The following is a 21,890-nucleotide window of genomic DNA, read 5'->3' as shown; positions in this document are numbered from 1 at the left end:
TGTTGTTATTGTTTTATTGGAGAGGTTCCATTTGATCAAACAAGGCTCATGAGCCCTGCATGTACAAAAGTCGTGTGAGATGAGACCTGTAGATATGCGGGGAGCTGCGTAAGGCTGAGTGAAAAAGCTGGCTGGATCCAACCCATTGTCTATACCAAATAATAATAATATAATAATAATAATAAATTTATTTTTATATCCCGCCCTCCCCCGCCAAAGGCAGGCTCAGGGCGGCTAACAGGACATGGTGTGCACCATGATTACGATAAAATACAATCAGTACTATAAAACAATTAGAATAGTTACATTAAAATAGTTAAATTACATTCATAAATTAAGTTAAAATTAAATAAACAGTTAAACCATTATAAATTATGAGTTTCGGTGCTACAGTTCAGACTATGTGTAGGATGGCTAGATGTCATTTCCCGGGTTTCATCTTAAAGCGAGTTGAAAGAGGACAGTTTTGTAAGCCCTGCGAAACTGATTTAGGTTTCGCAGGGCTCGCACCTCCTCTGGTAGTTGATTCCACCATTGGGGAGCCATTGTTGAGAAGGCTTGCTCCCTCGTCATTTTCAATCTAGCCTCCCTTGGTCCAGGGACTTTTAAAAGATTTTGAGAACTAGATCTCAGTGCTCTCTGAGGAACATATGGGGAGAGGCGGTCCCTAAGGTAGGCAGGTCCTCGGCCATATAGGGCTTTAAAGGTAATAACCAGCACCTTATAGCGAACTTGGTACACAATCGGCAGCCAGTGCAGCTCCCGCAGCCTAGGCTGCACATGTTCCCACTGCGGTAGTCCCACTAACAGCCTGGCCGCCGCATTCTGCACTAGCTGCAGCCTCCGCGTTCGGTATAAGGGCAGCCCCATGTAGAGGGCATTACAGTAGTCTAGCCTCAAGGTGACCGTTGCATGGATCACAGTTGCCAGGTCTCTACGTTCCAGGAGGGGGGCCAGCTGCCTCGCCCTCCTAAGATGGAAGAAGGCGGCTTTAGCAGTGGCAGCTATCTGGGCCTCCATTGTCAAGGAAGGCTCCAGTAGCACTCCCAAACTCTTGACCCTGCGCACTGGTATCAGTGACGCACCGTCAAAGGTTGGTAGGGAGATCTCCCCTCCTGGCCCGCCGCGACCTACGCAAAGGACCTTAGTCTTCGCTGGATTCAGCTTCAGCCCACTCAGCCTGAGCCAACCCGCCACGGCTTGCAACACCCGGTCCAGATTTATAGGGACATCACCAGTCCGGCCGTCCATCAATAGATAGAGCTGGGTGTCATCAGTGTACTGGTGGCAACCCAGCCCATACCTCCGGGCGATCTGGGCAAGGGGGCGCATGAAGATGTTAAACAACATCAGAGAGAGAACTGCCCCCTGAGGCACCCCACAATTAAGTGGGTGTCTCTGGAACAGCTCTCCTCCAAATAACAGTCAGCATTAAACGTATATGAAGCTATGTTATTGTTGGTGTTAGAGTGTTGGTCTATCAAGGTCAGTATTATCTACTCAGACTTGGCAGAAGTTGTCTAGGATCTCAGGCAGAGGTCTTTCACTTCACCTATCTGATCCTTTCAACCAGTGATGTCAGGGATTGAATATGTGCCTTCTGCTTACAAAGCAGATATCACTGAGACATAGCCCCACCCCTTAAAATTGAATCAGGAAGATTATCACAGCTTCCCTAATTTAACTTTTAGTTTGCACTGTCTTTGTGTTTCTTCCTCTTCCTTTAGATTCCTGCTCAACACACTATTGTAACAAAGTTTTTTTCCTGAACCTCCCTATCATCCCTTCTTTCCTCCATAATTCTTCCACACTTCTTTCTTTCTTTCTTTCTTTCTTTCTTTCTTTCTTTCTTTCTTTCTTTCTTTCTTTCTTTCTTTCTTTCTTTCTTTCTTTCTTTCTTTCTTTCCAGATACAACCTCAAAGTCACATGGAAACTATTTTTGCTTTGTTTTCTTTATCGGTTTGAAGAAACAATGGTATGGGTTTGAAGGAAAAATAACTGTATCAACCAAAAGAGGGAACCCCTAATATTAAAGCCAAATTAACATCTCTAGTGGAATTTGGCACACCCTAATGTATTTTTGGATGCAGAACAGAGCATTATAAACTGTGATATACCCAAAATTATTTGGTTTTTAAGAGAGGGCTTGGAGAATGGTGTGCAACTTTTCATCTGTCTTTTCTGTTTGAAATACTTGATATACACATAAATCAAAAGTGGCCCTGAGGCAGTCAGAATTATTATCCTTTTATATAATGGTCAACTTCAGTTGGGGTCAGCTCACATGTCTGCTTTTAAACTTCAGAAAAATGTTGGTTTACATATTTTTAGAAAATGGGTAGCTAAGGGATCGGCTTAATGAAGAAGTAGTGCGTCGAATGGGAGACATTTAGGGTTGCCAATCCCCAGGTGGGGGCAGGGGATCCCCCAGTTTGGAGGCCCTCCCCCCATTTCAGTGGGGGGGAATGTCTTCTGGGCACTTCATTATTCCTTATGGAGAACATTCCAGAATAATGGAGAATTGATCCACAGGTATCTGTGGCTCAGGGGGGGACTATTTTTTTTTAGGTAGAAGCACCAAATTTTCAGCATAGCATTCAGTGCCTCTCTCAAAAGCACCCTCTATGTTTCAAAAGGATTGGACCAGGGGGTCCAGTTCTATGAGCCCTAAAAGAAGGTGCCCCTATCCATTATTTTCAATGGAGGAAAGGCATTTAAATGGTGTGTGGTCCCTTGAAATGTGGTTGCCAGAACTCTATTTGGAGTTCAGTTATGCTTATCACATCCTTGCTCCTGACTCCACCCCCAAAGTCTCCTGGATCCTCCCCAAAGTCCCCAGATATTTCTTGAATTGGACTTGGCAATCCTAGAGACATTAGGTAATCCCCTCCCATATATTTACAGCTTAAGGATGTGTCCTTTTGCTTTAGAGGTGACATGGGCCCTTATGAGTTAAAATCATGTTTGAAAAAAAATGGAATCTGTTGTGATGGAAATTTAAGAAACTGAGTTTATGACTGGCTGACAAGTTAGATACCACAACTGATTTTGTTAGAAAACATGGGAAAGGTTTATACTATTACTGTTGAATATTGGAACTGGATTTGGGTTAAATTATCCTTTATGTGGATATCATTGGTCTTTAGAGAAAACTTTTATAGAATTAATACCAGTGGTATCTAATTCCTTAATGATTAAGCAAAATTTATATGAATATGTAGAATAATTGATAGTTTTGTAGAAGTCATTTTGCTGATTTCTTTCATGTGTTTTAATTCTTCCCAAATGTGAGACCATTTCTGAAGACAATGCAGCAACAGATAAGTCCGTAGAAAATCAGATTGTTTATTATGTAGTGGAAGAATAATTTCCAGGATAATATTAAATTGATTTTATTTGTATTGCTACTAGATGGCTGAAATCTATACTTTTACCGTTAGGGATGTTCTACAGATTTCAGTTAATTCTTTATTTGTGAGAATTTTTTTCCATTGGTGAAATATGCTATTGTGCCAATACAAGAGGGACACATAAAGTCAGAAAGCACTTCATGCCAGAAGAACATGCTGATGCTACCAAAACACACCAGTGGTAGTGGAGCACAAGTATAGGATTTCATTCATAGCCTGTATAGGGTGGATCCATGATTGGAGTGGAACTTAGTCTCTCCTTGCTCACTGGAGCCCCAGATGCCCCATAAAATGCTTGGGGACAGGGAACTCCCAAGAACCAAGTTAGTCAGAAGTCTGTGTGGAAGGGGGGAAATTGATAAGGATCCCCCTCTATGACTCTAGCATTGATTTTCTTTTTGCATCTTGTATTTTCTATTTTTTTTCCTTCTTTCCTTCACATTTTTCCAAGTTCATAATAAAATGTTTTAGAAGTTGGACACCGTTTTAAATGTATCTAGAGAATATTTGGTGGTCGTCTTAAGTAATACATATTATTTGCTCTGCTTTCTGTATTCTCTTCTGGTGCATTCTGTGTCAAATGAGTTGGTAGGAACCTTTTAGCAGTGTTCCTCTTGTGTTTCCTTTCTAGGATTGCTCTGGAATTTGTCCTCCACTGATGAGCTGAAAGAAGACTTGATACATGAAGCTCTTCCTGTTTTGACTGATTGTGTTATTATCCCTTTTTCTGGATGGACTGATGGCATTAGTAACAGATCAAGAGAAATTGTTGATCCAGAAGTATTCTTCAATGCCACTGGCTGTTTGAGGTAGGTCTGTCAATGCCACCATAATATATAAATATTTGGCCCTTACCAGAAGAAAATAAGATACATTTTAGCTGACATTGTAATTACTTTAAAAAGTTCCATTTTGCATGGGTTGTTGAAATAACTGACTTGAAAGCCCATGTGATACAGTAGCTAAAGACTGGGTGCATTCACACCCACTAAATAACGCACTTTGCAACTGGATTTTTACTGTGAAAGAATAGCAAAATCCACAGTGTGAAAGCATCCTATAAGATGCATATTGGAAAGACCTAGGTTCAAATTCTTACACAGCTATAGAATTAATTGGGTCACACAACCTAACTCAGAAGTTTGTTGTAAAGATATATTGAGGATGGCAAGAAGTTGAAGAGAGTAAAATAATCTAAAGGAACAGTCTAAACAATCAAGTACCTCCCCCCTCCCGCCCGATACTAGCATTCTGGCAGAAAGGTCTATTTTCTATCTCTGTTTCAAATTCTTTACAGAAAAAAGAGTGGGAAAGTTTGTATTTTAAAAAATTACTGCCTTTAGGTACTGTCCTTTCAATTGATTCTTTTCAACAGATACCTCAATCTACCACAGCAACCCCAATTTAAATTGAAGAAAGCCAATATCTGGGCGTGTAATGATTTGACTCTAGCCTGGGAAAAACTTCCCAGCACTTGGGCATGTAGGTATTAGCCCTGACTTGCAATTTCTCCCATCAACCTCCAGCAATGCCTGGCTGGCAGTAAGGAGGAACTGCTGGATGGGCAGATGAAACAGGTGTGTAATTAGAAACTGTAATGAACTGAAGCTCTGCCTTAGGGGATGCAGCAAGAACAGGAGCAGTACTTCACACCTGAACCACACACATTTTCAGAGGGGCATGGATTAGTGAAATGAAAGAGACGTACCTATGTTGCAGCAGCTTCCCCAGTCAAAGGGTCTCATATCATGGCCTAGGTCCTGGAAAGCCAGTGAAAAGAGAATATGTATTTATATTTTCTCAGTGCTGTCTTTTGTTAAATGACTCAGCTCTGTAGGTGGACGAAGAATACTATTCCAAGCACCATCACTTCAAACTGGCAGGTGTCTGATTGTGAGAAAGCAGTAAAAACAGTTCCTCAATGATGTTAAAAAAAGCTAGGACCAATTTAGGTATTTATAAAGTCTCTAACTGACAATGTTGTTGTAAAGAGGTGCAGATCAAGAATTCTAAACCAGCTTTCACACAACAAGGAATCTCCTTTTATAGAATTGCTAGGCAGTGTCAACTACCATCTTCTTCTTCTTCTTCTTCTTCTTCTTCTTCTTCTTCTTCTTCTTCTTCTTCTTCTTCTTCTTCTTCTTCTTCTTCTTCTTCACTCTGTTTCTTCAACAGCCATGTATCCTACAGCAGTTATGAAATGCCTACAATATCAAGGCACTTTCATGTTCATGAGGGTGGGGGTATCTGTGAATTTCTGTCATGAATTGCAGCCTCCTACTCCATGTCCCATGGGAGCCTTAAGAGTTCCACTGACCCTTTGTGTTGCCACTCTAAACTAATACATCACTCTGTTGCCATATTTAGAGCTATAGCATCTAGTGTTGCCAACTCTAGGTTGGCAAATCCCCAAAGATTTGGGGATAGCACTTGGGGTTTGAGGAAGGGAGGGACCTCAGTGGGGTAGAATCAGTTGGGGGACCATAGGGTGCCCCTGTAGTAAGAAAGCTCTGATCATGCCATGTTGGGTCCAACTCATCATGTACACAGTGAAAACATAATATCATAAATCATCCTACCTTCTTCCCAAGGGGCTGGCACAAATAAAAATTCTACAGATCTGTCAAATACATTCTCATAAAACTATATCATGAAGTGCTGGCATTGCAAGAGTATACTTCAGAGTGAATGTGGTGGATCAAACACCACTTATGTTACAACATCCCCATAGTCATAATTAGTTAAATATTCACAAATGTCATACAGAATATTTATGAACACTTATGGAGCATGTTTGAAACTCATAAATGTCCAAGTGACCAACAGCTCTTCAAAGCCTGCAGAAGTTCACATGTGCTAAGCCTGTCTTAAGTATGTATTCTCTTGCAACAGGTCATACTGATATTGGCTGTTTATTTCAGTGGATATATTTTGCTTCTATACTCCATGCCTTGTCTATATAGGTGAAATGCACACTCACAGAATCAAAGAGAACTATATATGGATTTTGCTGAATGCAGGAAAATAATATGAGCTGCCTGATGCTTTCATATCTTCTGTCTTCAATTTATAAAATACCTCTTCCTTTTAGGAACCTGAGTTCTGCAGATGCAGGACGCCAAACTATGAGAAACTATCCTGGTCTGATTGACTCAGTAATGGCTTATTCCCAGAACTGTGTGGCAGCCAACCGGCCAGATGACAAGGTACCAGGAAATGCATGATTTCACCTTTTTCCTTGGTGGAATACACTGTGGAGAGGATGTCTGAAAGTGATTAGGTTTGCCTTCCTAGGATAATGGAAACTGATTCTCTTGTAGCTGAGGAAGCAATTGGGAAAGCACCAGCTTTAAGCTGTATATAACCAGCGGTCATTTTGTAGAAAAATAGAAGGTGGAACTCATCCAGGGATTGTTATGCAGCTGCACATACTATTCAATGGACAAGGAGGTGGAACTCTCAGAAGGAGGTGGAAATCTCAGAAAGGTTCAGGAGCTGTGCTCCTGTGAGCTCCCACTGAATCTGAGGCCTGTATATAATTAATGGAAGGAAGGAAGGAAGGAAGGAAGGAAGGAAGGAAGGAAGGAAGGAAGGAAGGAAGGAAGGAAGGAAGGAAGGAAGGAAGGAAGGAAGGAAGGAAGGAAGGAACATTGGTTGGTTTATTAGAGGTCATTTTGATGAACTCAGAGTCAGTATCCTCTGTTAAGCCCAGTTGAACCTGCCATTAAAACCTGTACCTGTGAGGATGAGGTCATCTGAAAACATCACCTTTTTAATACGTTTAACTGGGATATAAACTGTTGTATACAAACCTAATTCTCCATGACTGTGGAAAGCCACATTGGCCCTGTTGCTTTTATCCTCCTCTCTCTTTCATATGGGATAAAGAAAAGACCTTAAAGAATCATTTCTGATTAATTTTTACTTTGAGGATAGATCAAGATGGGTAGTTGTGTTAGTCTGTCTGTAGCAGTAGAAAAGAGCAAGAGTCTAGGTGCAAGAGACTAAGGTGCTACTGGACTCTTGCTCTTTTCTACTATTACTTTGGGAGGCATCTTCAAAACCAGCAATCAGTCCTATTCTAACAGTGCAGTCCTAAACAGAGCAGAGTCCTAAACCCTTATATGTCCATTGAAAGCAGTGGGCTTAGAAGGGTGCAGCTGTCCTTAGGACTGCACTGTAGAGGACTTTCTCCTGTAACTTCTTTCAGTGTACAGCAGATGTTTTACTGTGAGACCTAACATCAGCATGACAGAATTGAGTAATAACATCAGAAATGGACTGCAAAACATTTTTGAACATCAGACTTTATACCTATAATATGCAATGTACCTATGTGTTAAGACAGCCAAGATAGTGATAAAAGAATACAGAAGCAAAGAGATCATGGGTGGGTTTTTTTTCTGTTGTTGCAGTCTGTAGAGAACTGCATCTGTATCCTACACAATCTGTCCTACCGCCTGGATTCTGAGGTGCCTAATAAATACACACAGCTTAATCATATGGCCAGGAACACTCACACTGACAAAACCCTGACTGGCTGCTTCAACAACAGAGGGGGAAGAATGGAGGTAAGGCTTGTTGCATGGTGATGCTTCTATGAATTTCAGCCTGCTGCATGCAAGTGAAGATTCCCATCCCTGCTTCTTGCTACATTGCCAAGTATCACATATGTGACTGCCATGCTATCTCTCTGCAATAGGTCTAAACATGTGTGATGATATTTGCATGTCATATTGCTGCATCCTGGATTACAAAATGCAACTTCCTGAATTTTTCCTCTTTTTTATTCTTAGTATGATGAGTATGATCTGCCCCTTCCTGAGGAGGATTATAAACCCAGGGGATCAAGTTGGCTCTACCATTCAGATGCCATCCGGACATATCTCTCTCTGATGGACCAAAGCAAGAAAGATGCTACCCTGGAAGCTTGTGCTGGAGCCCTGCAAAATTTAACTGCAAGCAGAGGACTGGTAAGAACCTTACCTGTTTAGATAGCTGGGAAAACAAACTGTCTTTGCTTAATGTACTGATGGCAAAAGGCAAGAAAGAACTGACTGCTAATCGTTAGAGTGCAATTAAAGCCTATGAAATCTGTAACAATAATTATTTTCAAGAAGAACCTTATTTTTCTGCATGGAAATAGTTGCACCCAAGTAATCAAATGTCTTCATTTTTATCATAATATATCTCAAAAATTCCTTTGTGAACAAATTATTTTCATTTACTCTTCTGCTTGTTTTGAAGAACAGGCTCTTTGGTTGTAGTTACGAGGTTTGATCAGGTGTTGAGTTTCCTAATTCAGAAGGAACTCCCAAGTACTCAATTTGTTTACTTTTTGTCCCTGTTTGAAATAAAATATGTTTTGGTCACCTTAACACTTTTTGTGAATGAAAAAACACATTGCTAGATAATTCTTAAAAAGACTACTAATGTTATACTTGACCACGTCATTTTGTTGCCTAGATGTCAAATGCAATGAGCCAGCTGATTGCTATGAAGGAGAAGGGTTTGCCGCGTATAGCACGGCTTCTGCAGTCCACAAATGCAGAGGTTGTCCGATCTGGAACATCCTTGCTGAGTAATATGTCTCGACACCCCATTCTCCACAAGACTATGGGTAAGTGTTGTTTTGCGCTCCAAAGTATTAATTGGGCTCCTGTTTGTCCCTAAGATGAATCAGTAAGAAACACAGACTCAAATGGTTGAAAAACAAATCAAACTGTTTATTGAGACAAAATGAGTAACATACTATGAAAGAAACCCAAATACACTACTGGGAGGAAAAGAAGTGAGAATAAAAGAAATATAGAGAGAATACCCAAGACTTACATGTGGCATCATGAAGTAGCACAGAATACCCAAATGATGGAGAGATGAATTTATTATCAATAATTTTCAGACTGGAAAGTGTCAGTTATCCTCCAGTCAAAAGAACTGAACAGAGCAGAGAGATGAAGTAAGTGTCACTGCATGCAAACAAAAAAGCCAGTAATAATTAAATAATAGCAAATGAGAAACATAGTTATGTGGTGTTGCAAAGAAGCCTAAGACATTCTAGCTTCTAGTCAACCTATCACACTGTCCTGTCCATTTAAAATTAAACCACCTAAGTTACAGTAAGTGTGCAGCATAATTACCTGTCAGAGGATCAGGACCAGGGATACCACCAAAGGAAACTCAGTTTATGCACCGCACCAACTAACTGGGATAACTCTGTCCTGGACCTTTTAAAACTTTTTTAAATTAGAGGTGGCACTGAGATGGTACCTCATTCCTCAGGGATGGAGACAGGGGTGTAGAAATAATCTTTCCACACTTCTTGTTTATATCCAATCTCTTTCCCATGGAAACTGTTCTTTCTTCACTGCCTACTCCTTGGCTTGACCCTTTGCCTGTTGCAAATCTTATTTTCCTATATGAGTCTTTGTCCCGCCCAGCCCCATTACAAGACATCAGAAGTTTATAGGTTGGTCTGTGCATTTGGCATTTCTGCAGTTCCTCATCAAAGGCTCCTGAGTAAACTCCAGCAGTCATGGGATAATAGGACAAGATTTTAAAAAATACTATAGCATTGGAAAAGGAGTTGAAAAGGGCATCTAAAATGATGTAAGGGGATGGAAGACTTTCCCTAGGGGAAAAAATTACAGCGGTTAGCTCTTTAGCTTGGAGAAATTATGATTGGAGGGGGGGTGACATGATAGAGGTTTACAAAATTATGCACATATAGAGAAAGAAAGTACTTCTTCACTCAAAGAGTAATTAACACATGGAATTCACTGCCACAGGAAATGGTGACAGCTACAAGCACAGGCATCCCCTTCAAGAGGGGATTGGATAAACATATGGAGCAGAGGTCCATGAGTGGCTATTAGTCACAAGGTATAGGCGGACCACTATGTCTGTGGCAGTGATGCTCTGTATTCTTGGTGCGTGGAGAGCCACAGTGGGAGGGCATCTGGAGTTCTGTCCCCACTGGTGGACCTCCTGATAACACTTGGGTTTTGGCCACTGTGTGACACAGTGTTGGACTGGATGGGCCATTGAACTGATCCAGCATGGCTTTTCTTATCTTCTTGAATGCTTTAATTCTTGTTTAAAAGTTTGTGTAAACAAGGTGTCCATTCAGAAGCACCCATGTCTCATTGCCAAGCTATATCTATTCTCTTTAGGTAGTTCAGGACTTCTTCAGCTGGTTTCATAGTTCTGGCTTCCTGAAAATACAAAATGACTTCAAGTGCAATCCTAAGTAGAATTTTACTTTCTTTTTTTTTAATTAAAAATGTTTTATTTAAGCAAATATCAACATAACAAAAATAGAGGGGAAGAATGCAATACAGCAAGCTCCATAAGATGAGTATATAGGTAGCAAATAAACAAGTGTACAAACAATAAAACCTTTAGTGAAAATGAGAGGAGTATTGATGCAAGTAACAATATATCATTCTATGAAAATTTGCCATCACCTATATGAGGCACCATAAGAATACAAATATATCTAAAGTAAATAAAATAAAAAGAATAAATACTCAGTAGTGGGAGAGCCTGATGACCCCTCCCCCCAAAAAAATTAAAAATATAACCAAGAATGATATGGACAGTTTGATGGAAGAAAATCATTTCTGGACATAAAGTCTAAAACTGGAGCCCAAGTAGAAATATATTTACTATAATCAGAATGAGTAGGGTCCACAACTGTTGAGATTCTTTGCATAACAAATTGATCCCAGATTTTATCAAACCAGGCCTGTTGACTTGGAGGAGATGGAGATTTCCTTACTGACACAATTGTAAGGCGTGCGGTAGCTAACAGAATATGAATAAGGTTTTTGTTAAGAAAAATTGAGGTAGACTCTTCCCAAAGATCTAATAACAGAAGTTCAGGTGACAATTGTAAAGACTGGGATGTAATTAGTGAGATTTGTATCAAAACATCAAGTCAGATTTGGTGAATAAGGGGGCATTCCCACCAACTGTGGAATTGTGCCTACCAGGCCACAATTTTTCCATCAAAGTGAACTGAGACTAGAACTGATCTGATTTAATTTCCTGGGGGAATAGTACCAGTGGGACATGATCTTAAACATTTGCATTCTAATATTGAAAACAGAAGAACAATTTATGGGAGAGTTCCAGATTTTTAACCAAGAAGTAAGAGAAATGGAAAAGAAGAATTTTACTTTCTGAAGCCACTAGCTTCATATACATATGATGTTTTGAATTCCCTTATGGGGGATCAGTTCATCTGGAACATTTCATTAAGATAGCCACAGATCGTACACATGATGTATGGGCTATTCCCCCTATATGGAATGGGCTCACTGAGAAGGGAAGAATATGCTGATCATGGAAGTACTGAGGAGGTACTGCAAAGCTGTTTTCTTGTACTAGGACATTTTCTGAGGGTTAAACTGTTCTCTCGTTGAATTATGTTGCTGTTTTAAATATGAACTGTAAACCACCTTGAACTGTGAGGGGAAAGACAAGAGTATAAATATTCTAGTAAAGAAATATTCCAAGATAGTACCACAAACGCCCTATGGAAAAACAATTGTTATTCTACTAGATTAGATAATTTTATTTATATTTATTAGTTGCCTATTTTTTTGAGACAGATAGTGAATGTGTCAAGTCAACACATATTGACTGAGCTTGGTTACTACTGGCAAATCTACACCAACTTCATGGCTACTTGTGGCTGCTCCGCTATGACTTTCCACACAATCCTTTGGTACAATTGTGACTATGACTAATGCTTCCCCTTTGACCTGATTCTACACCTTTCTAAATTGAATAATGATATTTAGTCTCAACAGCCCTCATTGAGGGTATGTGGGGTTTTTGCAATTTTCATTTACCTGTATTCTGTTTCCCCCCCACACACACCCATTTAGCTCACCAGGTACTCCCAGATGTGACTCGTCTCTTGGCTCTCCAGGCTCCAGGTTCCAGCAACTATGGAGACATTATGTCATCTGCTTGCTACACCCTGAGGAACTTGATTATGTCCAATCCACAGATGGCCAAGCCTTACTTGACAGGCAGTCTGATAAATAACGTAGTAGGCCTGTGCCGAAATGGGTGAGTAATGGGTATAAAGGAAGGACAATGAAGATACATGCAAATATGACAGATAATATCACAAATACCATGAAATGGTGTCAGGTGGTGACTTCTTAGTAGCTACCTTACTCTAAGCTTGTTGGCAGATATATTGTGAACTTCATTTCAATAGAGCCTCAGTATTTGGAAACCATGTCATAATACCTAAATTAAAGGTAGTAGTGTTAGCCATAGGAAAAGCCAGAAAAGCTCAATTCTGGAGGGTATATATCAGTTCTAGTTTATAAGATGTACAAAGTGGACACCTTGGTGACCCTTGTTTACCTTTTTTGCTGTTGGCAGTTCCTACCCAAAAGCAGCTGAAGCTGCTCGTCTTCTATTGGCTGACCTGTGGTCAAACAGGGAGCTCCAGTCTATGCTAAAACAGGTAAGTGAACAAGGTGGTGTCTCTGTTTAATGGTTCATAAAATAATATAGCAATGTATCCCTAAAGAGAAAAGACAATATAGCAAAGAAAGAATAATTATATGAGCATTTGGGGGGGGGGGGAACCTGGGATGCATAGAAGTTTGATTAAGAAATGTATTTTGTTTCTGCTTTAGCTATCAAGATCTAAGGTAGATTTCCTAGGAAAGATTTTTGATATGTCTGTTGCATCTCTGTATTCTGTAAGAATTGCCAGGGAAGGGTAGTACACCTTGTCACATTTATTGTATGTTTTGGGTTCCTTTCATCTGCAGATGGAAGGCAGTTTAAAAAAGAAATATTCACTTCTTAAAATAATGGGCTCAGGAAGTTTGGGCCCAGCCAGTGAAGAGATGGAAGACTGATTGGGAGCTGTATTATTCTAAGTTCCTAAGTGTCTTGGAGGAAAAGACAGAATAAAATGTAGTAAACAAATAAAACAATAAATACAAAAACTGTGTATGTGTATTATGGAAAGCTAAAGGAGAGTGGCGGAGAGATTGACATATGAATCAGAAAGTTTTTCACTAAAATTTACTAAAGTAGTTTTGGGGATATATATTTCCTTGAACACAGAGTGTATCCATGTGTTATTTGCACACACACACACACATGCATATCCTAACACTTGACTTCTTGGCTCCTACTGATAATCTGGACAGTGCCATCCTAACCATTAATGGGCTTAGATGTGTATTATTGTGCTTAAAATGGCACTTCAAATGATTGTGTTTTTCCTGCCTAATCTTCGATATGCTTCATTTCTATGGCTCATTTTGCAGCAAGGATATGATAAGAATATGATGGGATCCTTAATAGGAAGCACTTTCAGGAACCTGTCTTCTAGATTCTAAGAAGATATCTGCATAACATTTGTGGACTGCAGGTAAATATCTGAATCTGATTTCAAGACTGGAGTAAAATTCAGAAGATAATGTTTGGTCTCCAGCAGCAACACCTCAATATAAATGCTGCAAGATTTATTTTCCTGATGTTTTGATTTGGTAATGGTTTGTAATGACATCATTTGCAAAACATGCCTGTATATGTATCTTATTCTACAATCTGAAGCAAGGCAACACTAGGAACTAGCAGGATTCAGTTGATAGGATTTAATTGACAATTGAAACATTTTCCCTCAAGATGCAAGTAGCTTTTCAAAATACATGCAGTATAACAAAACCAGACTTAAAAAATGTTTAAAATCCCATTGGTTTTAAAGAGTGTTTTATTTAAGCAAGTGGTTAACTTTTCCATTTTGCCATTGGGACTTTCCCATTATTCCATTGGTTAGATAATAATAATAATAATTTTTTATTTGTATCCCGCCCTCCCCGCCAGAGCAGGCTCAGGGCGGCTCACAGACATGGAAATACCATGATTACAACAATACATTATACAGTAAAATACATTAAAACCATTAAATAAATAAATAAATAAATAAATAAATAAATAAATAAATAAATAAATAAATAAATAAATAAATAAATAAATAAATTTGATGTTGCCCAAACTTTTTCTCAGACATGGAGAATCTGAGAAATTATCATTGTTGCTAACAATTACAAAATAACACAAAGTGATATTTTCACATCATCACTCAAGGATTAATTTTTATGATATAGTAGCTTCAACTTGGGTTCTAATGCTCAAATACAAATACAAAATAAAAACACCAACTTATTGTATTAGTTGTAAAAGGCACACATTGAATAACCTGAGTTTTTGCCTTCAAAATACTCTCAGGAAAAGTGGAAGAGTCCACCAGCAAACTTTTTTTAAAAAGAAAAGAAAAGCTGATTTATAACTGTATGGTTTTCATAGCTGATGTAGTACTTGTGTGATTTTGAGTTTCAGAAACTGAATTTAAAATGTATCATAAAAACATTTCAGATCAGCCCTTTTAAAAAGAAATGAGCTGTAAAGGAAATGGAGTTGTTGCCTTAGTCAGACTAAAAAATGCAGGTACAGTTAATAGATCCTACCAGGTACCTAGAATATCTCAGATTACTTGTCCTGGTAACACTGGGTCAGATCCCTCCAGTTTTGTGCCAGCCAAAGCAGATCAGTTGCTGCCCTACCCTGGCAATATCCTGTGACCCCAGCACCAAAAGCTGATGCTGGACACCCACATGGATAAAAAGTCATGGGGATTGGAGAACTGCAGCAAGGAAGGCGTGCAGCTGAGATTGTCCCTCTTATCAGTAGCGTGTTGGCTGGGTGCAAAACACAGAATGTGATCCATGCAAAATGTCCAGTGCTGTACCAATGGGAAACTATTGGCATGACTCAACAGAACTCTCTTAATTCATTTCTCCTCCTTGACTGTATTTGTAAAGCCTAGGAAGAAGGCTAATAAGCGGATTGGGGGAATTGGAAAGAAAATGGATTAGTGGGTGAGAAATGAGTAATATGGGAGATGGATATTAAGCCTTTTATCCAATGAATGGCCAGCCTACTCTGATCTGGGCTTGGTTATGCACATTTGACTGAAAAGAAAAAATAGTCATGGCCAGTCTCCTATGGGCACAGCAGCACATGAAGAGGCATTTGGGGACATTGCTCAGCGTGTAGGTGATAAATCTGTTGAAATGATTAATTTTGCAGAAATTTTCCTTTTCTTTCAGAGTTTGTAACTGGTTCCTGTCTGGGAGACTTCAACCCTCAAGGAATTAGTTAAGTCATTAAAGATGTACACAGAGAGGTCAACTCAGTTGTAAAACTGGATATGAAAAGCATATTGCCTGATTATAGATATCTGAAATGTTTTAATGGATATTTTAAATATTTTTTCTTTTTTTGTCTGAGGGCACACTGGGAGTTCACAGGTTAATGTCACTTGACATTAATCATTATATCTGTAAAAAATGAATGGGGGGGGGGACAATATGAAAAAGTATAAAGAGCAAGTATCAGGCATCAACTTCCCAATCTATATCTTGGCCATATCATGCAGGATTACCATGATAGTACCAGTCTAACCTGAACTTGCAGCTTCACAAAACAGCATTTCTTTATATCCATTATGTAGTTATCATGAATATAGGGAGAAGCAGATATTGAATGTCATAAAAGACATTTGGGTGCCATATAAATATGTCTAAGTCCTTTTCTTTCCTCATTTTCATGATATTGTAGACAATTACTAACATTCTGTATGTTTATTTCATGGTCATGATACTGAGATATTTAGCTTAGTGCTGTAGTTTCAGATAGATGGGTTTCTTTTCCTTGAATATTTACTGGCATCATGGACTTCCTTTTCTATTCCTATCATTATCAGGTCTGCTTTCATATTTCATGTTACTGAGCATTTTTTTTTCCTTATAGGCCATTAAGTTTTTAAATCCCAAGAAGCAAATTCATGTCAGAGAAATTTGTCCTTCACAGGTTCTAGATAAGTGTTTTTAAATTTTATTTTTGTACTGTATATGAATAATGACTTGTGCGGAAGGCAGGAATTCAGGAGGTTATGCTTTATTAAGGATACTCTGTGTACCACTGTGGCTCTGTTTTTGCTTTTTAGATACAAATCTGTCACCTGAACAGATCTACAAAGTTGATAAATTTAGACAGATGATAAACATGTCCATGGTAGAGAATCAGAGTAGCTTCCTGAGTTTGGTCGATAGACATACCAACAGAAATGTTTTATTAACTAAGAATGAAAAAAACTAAACAGACTGTTGAATAATTTTCAAGCACAGAAATGAACAGCTTATGAACATATGAAGCTGCCTTACACGGAGTCAGACTGTTGGGTCTATCTACCTCAGTCTTGCCTATTATTGCTAGCAGGGGCCCTCTAGGGTGTCAGAAAAGGTAGATATTTCCCCAGAAAGATCCTTTAACTAGAGATGCCAGGGATTGAATCTGGGACCTTCTTCTTGTGAACACAGCAATTGAACACTGAGCTCTGGCACCTTCTCATTGAGCAGTAAATGGTCAAGAGGTGAGAATTCTTTTTAAGCATCCAGTGTCCTAATAGGCCATTAAGACTGATTTGTAGCCACCACCAAGACATCCTGCCATGGACTCACTATATTTTCTATGAGCACATTGTAATTCTCTTGCAATTATGTTGCCTTTTCTGTGTCCAAACAAACAGTGATGAACTATGTTTATTATAGCAAGTCAGTAGAAGATAAAGCATATGCTTTGTTGGAATGTAAAATAAAAGATCAAGTCATCAAACATATAAAATCAATTGAATATTATGATTTATGTAAAAAGATAACAACTTTTCATTTTCTCTGGTGTAGCTTTGAGAAAGAAAATTTGTTGAGCATGATGGGTAACCTTGAAAATGTTATATGCTGGAAGATTGCTAATTTGTATATTCCATTAAAATAGAGGAGGGGGTCACTGAGTTAAAATTTTGGCATGGGGATATAATTTTTACACAGATTTGTGATAATTATACTAATCCAGCCTGCTTTCTAATCCAGCCAATGCTGGGTAGCTGTTCATGCAAAACTCCCACAACTTGTCAATTTAGAATTTCTATTCCAACCTCATGAACTGTGATCAGCGTACAGTCTAGGTCATTTTTATGTAAGGACATAAAAATGCAAGTGTATGTGAGTACACCTAATCATGTTGTATTTTCATGTATGCTGCAAGCTAGACTGCCAGCCTTGTAATTGTATTTTATGTAAAAGAGGTATTAAATGGGAAAGAATGTTGTATATGAATCTGCATATGCCACAAGATAAGTTGACTGTGGAATGATTGTGTCTGTCAGCATAATCACTACAGCTGTGAATTTTGTGCACATTAATGAAATTCTGGCATTTGACCTGCTGCTGCTCAATATTTGGACAGTTAATGCTGATGACTGTTTTTAAAACTGGTGTTGATACAAACAATTTTATAGATAAAAAAGTGAAGGGAGACAGTTGCTATTTTGGTATTTGTTGCCATTTTATGAAGAATTTTTAAAACATTTTTTTAAACACAAAAGAACCTACCTGTGGCTGAGAGGGAATTGATTTTGCCAGTCTGCAAATATGCTGTTAAGTGGAGTTTCCCCTCATACTATTTCATTCTTGCAGCTCTTTCCTGGGGTCATAGAACCTGTGCAGAGGAATAGCCACAGGGTTCTGAGGCCAGGGGAGCAAGGAGGTAAAATCAGTCTTTCTCCTTCTGCAATTGCAGCTCTGCTGAAGGGAGGAGTCAGTTTCTTGTCCCTCTTCACTCCAGCCCCTGAACTCACATGGCTATTCTTTGGTGCAAGACTCTTGACTGCAAGTCTTGAGAGGGGGTCATGAGGGGCTGCAAGAATGGAGAGAATTGTGGGGAAACTGTTCGCCTTCTGTACACAGTTTTTTTTTTGGAGATTTTACTGAAGGAAGACATGTACCCAATCAACTAGCAACTACCACTGAAATCATTTTAAGATCAAGCCATGCGGTTTTGGCATTTATTTATTTTTTTACAAAATGCTGCCATTTATCCACAATAATTTGTCCACACAAAATTTTAAAGTGCTAGCATTTATCAGTGATTTCCACTTTTCAAGCTATACTGTAAACCACTGTGAGATTTTGCAATCACAGTGGGAATGGCAATGGACTCTGTTAGTAATTGACTTGGCTGGCTGGCTGTCACACGGGGTCAGAGTTATCAGAATGGGCTCTGTTTGCCATTGGTTGAGTTGCTCAGATCCTAATCAGCATAAGATCCACAAGCAATTAGCGCACAGACTAGGAAAGCAGTAGATGTTTGAGAATGGGGGCTAGAGCTAAGAAGGCACATAGAGGCAAGGGAGGTCTAGGGAAGAAAGTATAGGTTACAGAATAATGAAAAGAGGATGAGAGGGAGGAAGAAATCTGAGAGCAAAAGTAAAATTGGGAGCGAGAATGGACAAAGAGAATGGAGCAATATGGGTGCTGATGTTTAAACATTGTTCTGAAAGAACAAGCCAAGCTTTGGAGTGAGTTTCTAATTTATATACTTTTTCATTCTGAATAAGAGAATACAGTAAAATTCAATCTTGTATTTGATATTAGAAGTTTAGTAGGAAAAGGGTCAGGAAGCTGCAATAGTCCTATTAACAAAAGTGGTTTTCAGACTGTGCTTACAGGTCACACTAGACTAACCAATGTTGGACAGAAGTATATAGAGTAAAGATAGGGAGGTTAAATTATGTTTCCAGGTCATTAGATTAATAGGTTTTGGTCCAACTAACTAATGATCAAATAATCTAGAACTATCAATCCTCTTCACTTCCCCTGAACAAGTCAGATTTTGGCATCTAAGAAACAAATCATGCCCAACAGCAGAGCTGTACTGTTTAGGAAGCTCCTGATTTTGAGATGACATAAATGAGCTGCAGAGATTTGAATGAGTCCCGTACCCTTGGATGGTTTATGTTCTCTGATCATGCCACTATGATTCCCCAAAATCATCCCATATTGTCTCAATGAGAATTGGTCTTGTGGATATATAATATGTCTGCCTGTGCTGGATGGACACAATAGGTCTGGAATGAATCCTGTTTGGGAGGAAGAGACATGCATTTCTTTTGAACCTGCCACATAAGAAGCAAGGTGCCAGGGGTTGATGTTTGATTTGAGCATGAGTCATGTAAATAAATGTTACTTCTAGTCACAACTTCAACTTAGCAATAGTTTTTTGACTAATCCTTACCAGGGTTTATTTTGTTTTATGCCTTGTAAAATCATTTCAGAAGACTTGTAAACACAACTAGAAATGAACTTTTGCTAGCTTTATTCCTCTATTGACTTTTAATCGCCACTCATACCACTAATCAATTCATCTATGCAGAGCTATACAGTATATTCTGTAAAATATATGTACAAGAATCCTATGTCAACATTCTTTTTTTCCTGAACTGTATGGATTTGCTTCACCAGAAAGTCTGAAATCAATAAAGTGCTGAAAGGACTTTTAACTTTTCACCTTGGCTGTTTGTGGTGTCTTTCTTTCAGATTGCCACCAAATGTATTGTTAATATTTATTTTTATTTTATTTATTTACTTTAAATTTATATGCCACCCACTCCACATGCAGACTCTGGGCGGCTCACAGTCATAATGCAACAATAGGAAAGGAAAAGGAAAGGTTCCCTGTGCAAGCACCAGTCGTTTTCCAACTCTGGGGTGACGTTGCTTTCACAACGTTTTCACAGCAGACTTTTTACAGGGTGGTTTGCCATTGCCTTCCCCAGTCATCTACACTTTCCCCCCAGCAAGCTGGGTACTCATTTTACCAACCTCAGAAGGATGAAAGGCTGAATCAACCTCAAGTCGACTACCTGAACCAGCTTTCGCTGGGATTGAACTCAGGTCGTGAGCAGAGGGCTCCAACTGCAGTACTGTAGCTTTACCATAATGTAGCAATAACAATACCTTATAATTATAAAATCAAAACACATATAAACAATGTATAATTTAAACTTTAAAATGGTGCTATAAAATTTGCTACATGGGTGGTCCAGCTTCATTTTGGTTCTTAATTCTCTGTAATTGCTCAGATGTCTTATAGATGGATGGTAGTATTCAGCAAGATAGTGCATCTCCCTTGAATAATTCAGTTTTCCCCCTTTCTGTTAGAAAAAGAAGAAGATATTAGATTTATATCCCGCCCTATACGCTGAGTCTCAGAGTGGTCACAATCTCCTTTACCTCCCCCCCCCTACAACAGACACCCTGTGAGGTAGGTGGGGTTAAAAGAGCTCTCACAGCAGCTGCCCTTTCAAGGACAACTCCTATGAAAGCTATGGCTGACCCAAGGCCATTCCAGCAGGTGCAAGTGGAGGAGTGGGGAATCAAACCCAGTTCTCCCAGATAAGAGTCCGCACACTTTACCACTACACCAAACTCGCTATTAGTGAACACTTCCTCTTTCCCTGAAGACCTTGAGTCAGATTTCTGCTTATATGCCTTATATAAAGATGCCCTTTGAGCAGGTGTACCTGCGGGTAGGTGAGGACATGCCTCACCATGGGTCGTGAGAGTTTTACCAGGGAGCAGCTGCCTTTTATACTGCTTCTGCATCAATATCTGGACAAGAGTTTATCTGTTCAAGGTGGGATGTCTCTACAGATGCAGTTAGCAAGAGAAGAGATTACACTGGTTAATAACTTTACAGATTGCACAATTCTGATGCCAGTGCTATGCTTTGGTCATATTGTAGTTCTTCTATGAGACACACTGCTTTAGATTGCTGGAAATCAGCACCACAGGTACTAAGCAGATTAAAGCCTTAGAACATAGATTCTTTACCTCTTTATTAAGAGGAGAAGATACCAAGTACATATTGTTGTCCTTTTAGGATTCATCTTTTAATATTTATAATGTAAGCGTTTATCTGAACATCGCAAAGTCCTAGTGTTTGTTGGGGAGGCTGACTCTACAGGCTACTGTATGAACCATACAAAAGATTACATCTCAGATTTGCAGCACTCACTGTGGTCCCACACAGAGGGTCAGACTAATGGACAAGGGGGGGAAAGCACAGTGTTGTTACAGAAGCAAATACAGTGCCCCTTAAGAAGTTACTGTTTCTTGATTCCCACCAATGTGAAGCAAATGAGAAGGCAGAACACAACTAACTCAAGGATATGGTCCGCCAGATCTGTACTCGTTCAAATAGCGTTGCAAACTCAAGCCTTGGAAACTCCTGGAGATTTGGAAGTGCTGCCTCTGGAAGTGGGAATTTGAATGGGATTTCATGTAGTGTACCATAGAGTTTACCCTCTGAAACTGCCAGCTTCTCCAGAGAATTGTTCTATGTAGCCTGGAAATCAGTTGTAATTCCAGAACTCTAGGTAGCATCTGGAGGTTGACAACTCTAGTATTTGTTTGTTTGTTTGTTTATTATATTCAATTTATAGCCCGCCCTTCCCTGCAAACAGGGGAAGACAAAAACCCAAAAGACAGGTGAAGTGGGGGAGGACAGAAAGTAGCTTGCACTTCATGTGCCTT

At 39.2% G+C, this 21,890-nt stretch overlaps 1 protein-coding gene across 1 annotated transcript in view; it reads left to right on the top strand.

The window, feature by feature from the left end:
- PKP1 (plakophilin 1) overlaps positions 1–15,692 on the top strand; it is a 70,373-nt gene extending 54,681 nt beyond the window's left edge. Inside the window, exons 6-14 of the mRNA XM_060231161.1 lie at positions 4,043–4,220; positions 6,503–6,617; positions 7,827–7,982; positions 8,208–8,384; positions 8,878–9,031; positions 12,306–12,492; positions 12,817–12,901; positions 13,722–13,825; positions 15,567–15,692. Coding sequence (XP_060087144.1) covers positions 4,043–4,220; positions 6,503–6,617; positions 7,827–7,982; positions 8,208–8,384; positions 8,878–9,031; positions 12,306–12,492; positions 12,817–12,901; positions 13,722–13,793 — 1,124 coding nt within the window. The 3' untranslated portion in view covers positions 13,794–13,825; positions 15,567–15,692. The remainder of the gene's footprint in view (positions 1–4,042; positions 4,221–6,502; positions 6,618–7,826; positions 7,983–8,207; positions 8,385–8,877; positions 9,032–12,305; positions 12,493–12,816; positions 12,902–13,721; positions 13,826–15,566) is intronic.
- The last annotated feature ends 6,198 nt before the right edge of the window (positions 15,693–21,890 follow it).

The sequence above is a fragment of the Heteronotia binoei genome, chromosome 2, assembly GCF_032191835.1.
Source record: "Heteronotia binoei isolate CCM8104 ecotype False Entrance Well chromosome 2, APGP_CSIRO_Hbin_v1, whole genome shotgun sequence".
Lineage (NCBI taxonomy): Eukaryota > Metazoa > Chordata > Lepidosauria > Squamata > Gekkonidae > Heteronotia > Heteronotia binoei.
Note: the sequence above shows the minus strand (reverse complement) of the source record. Positions and strands in the feature narration are given on the sequence as shown.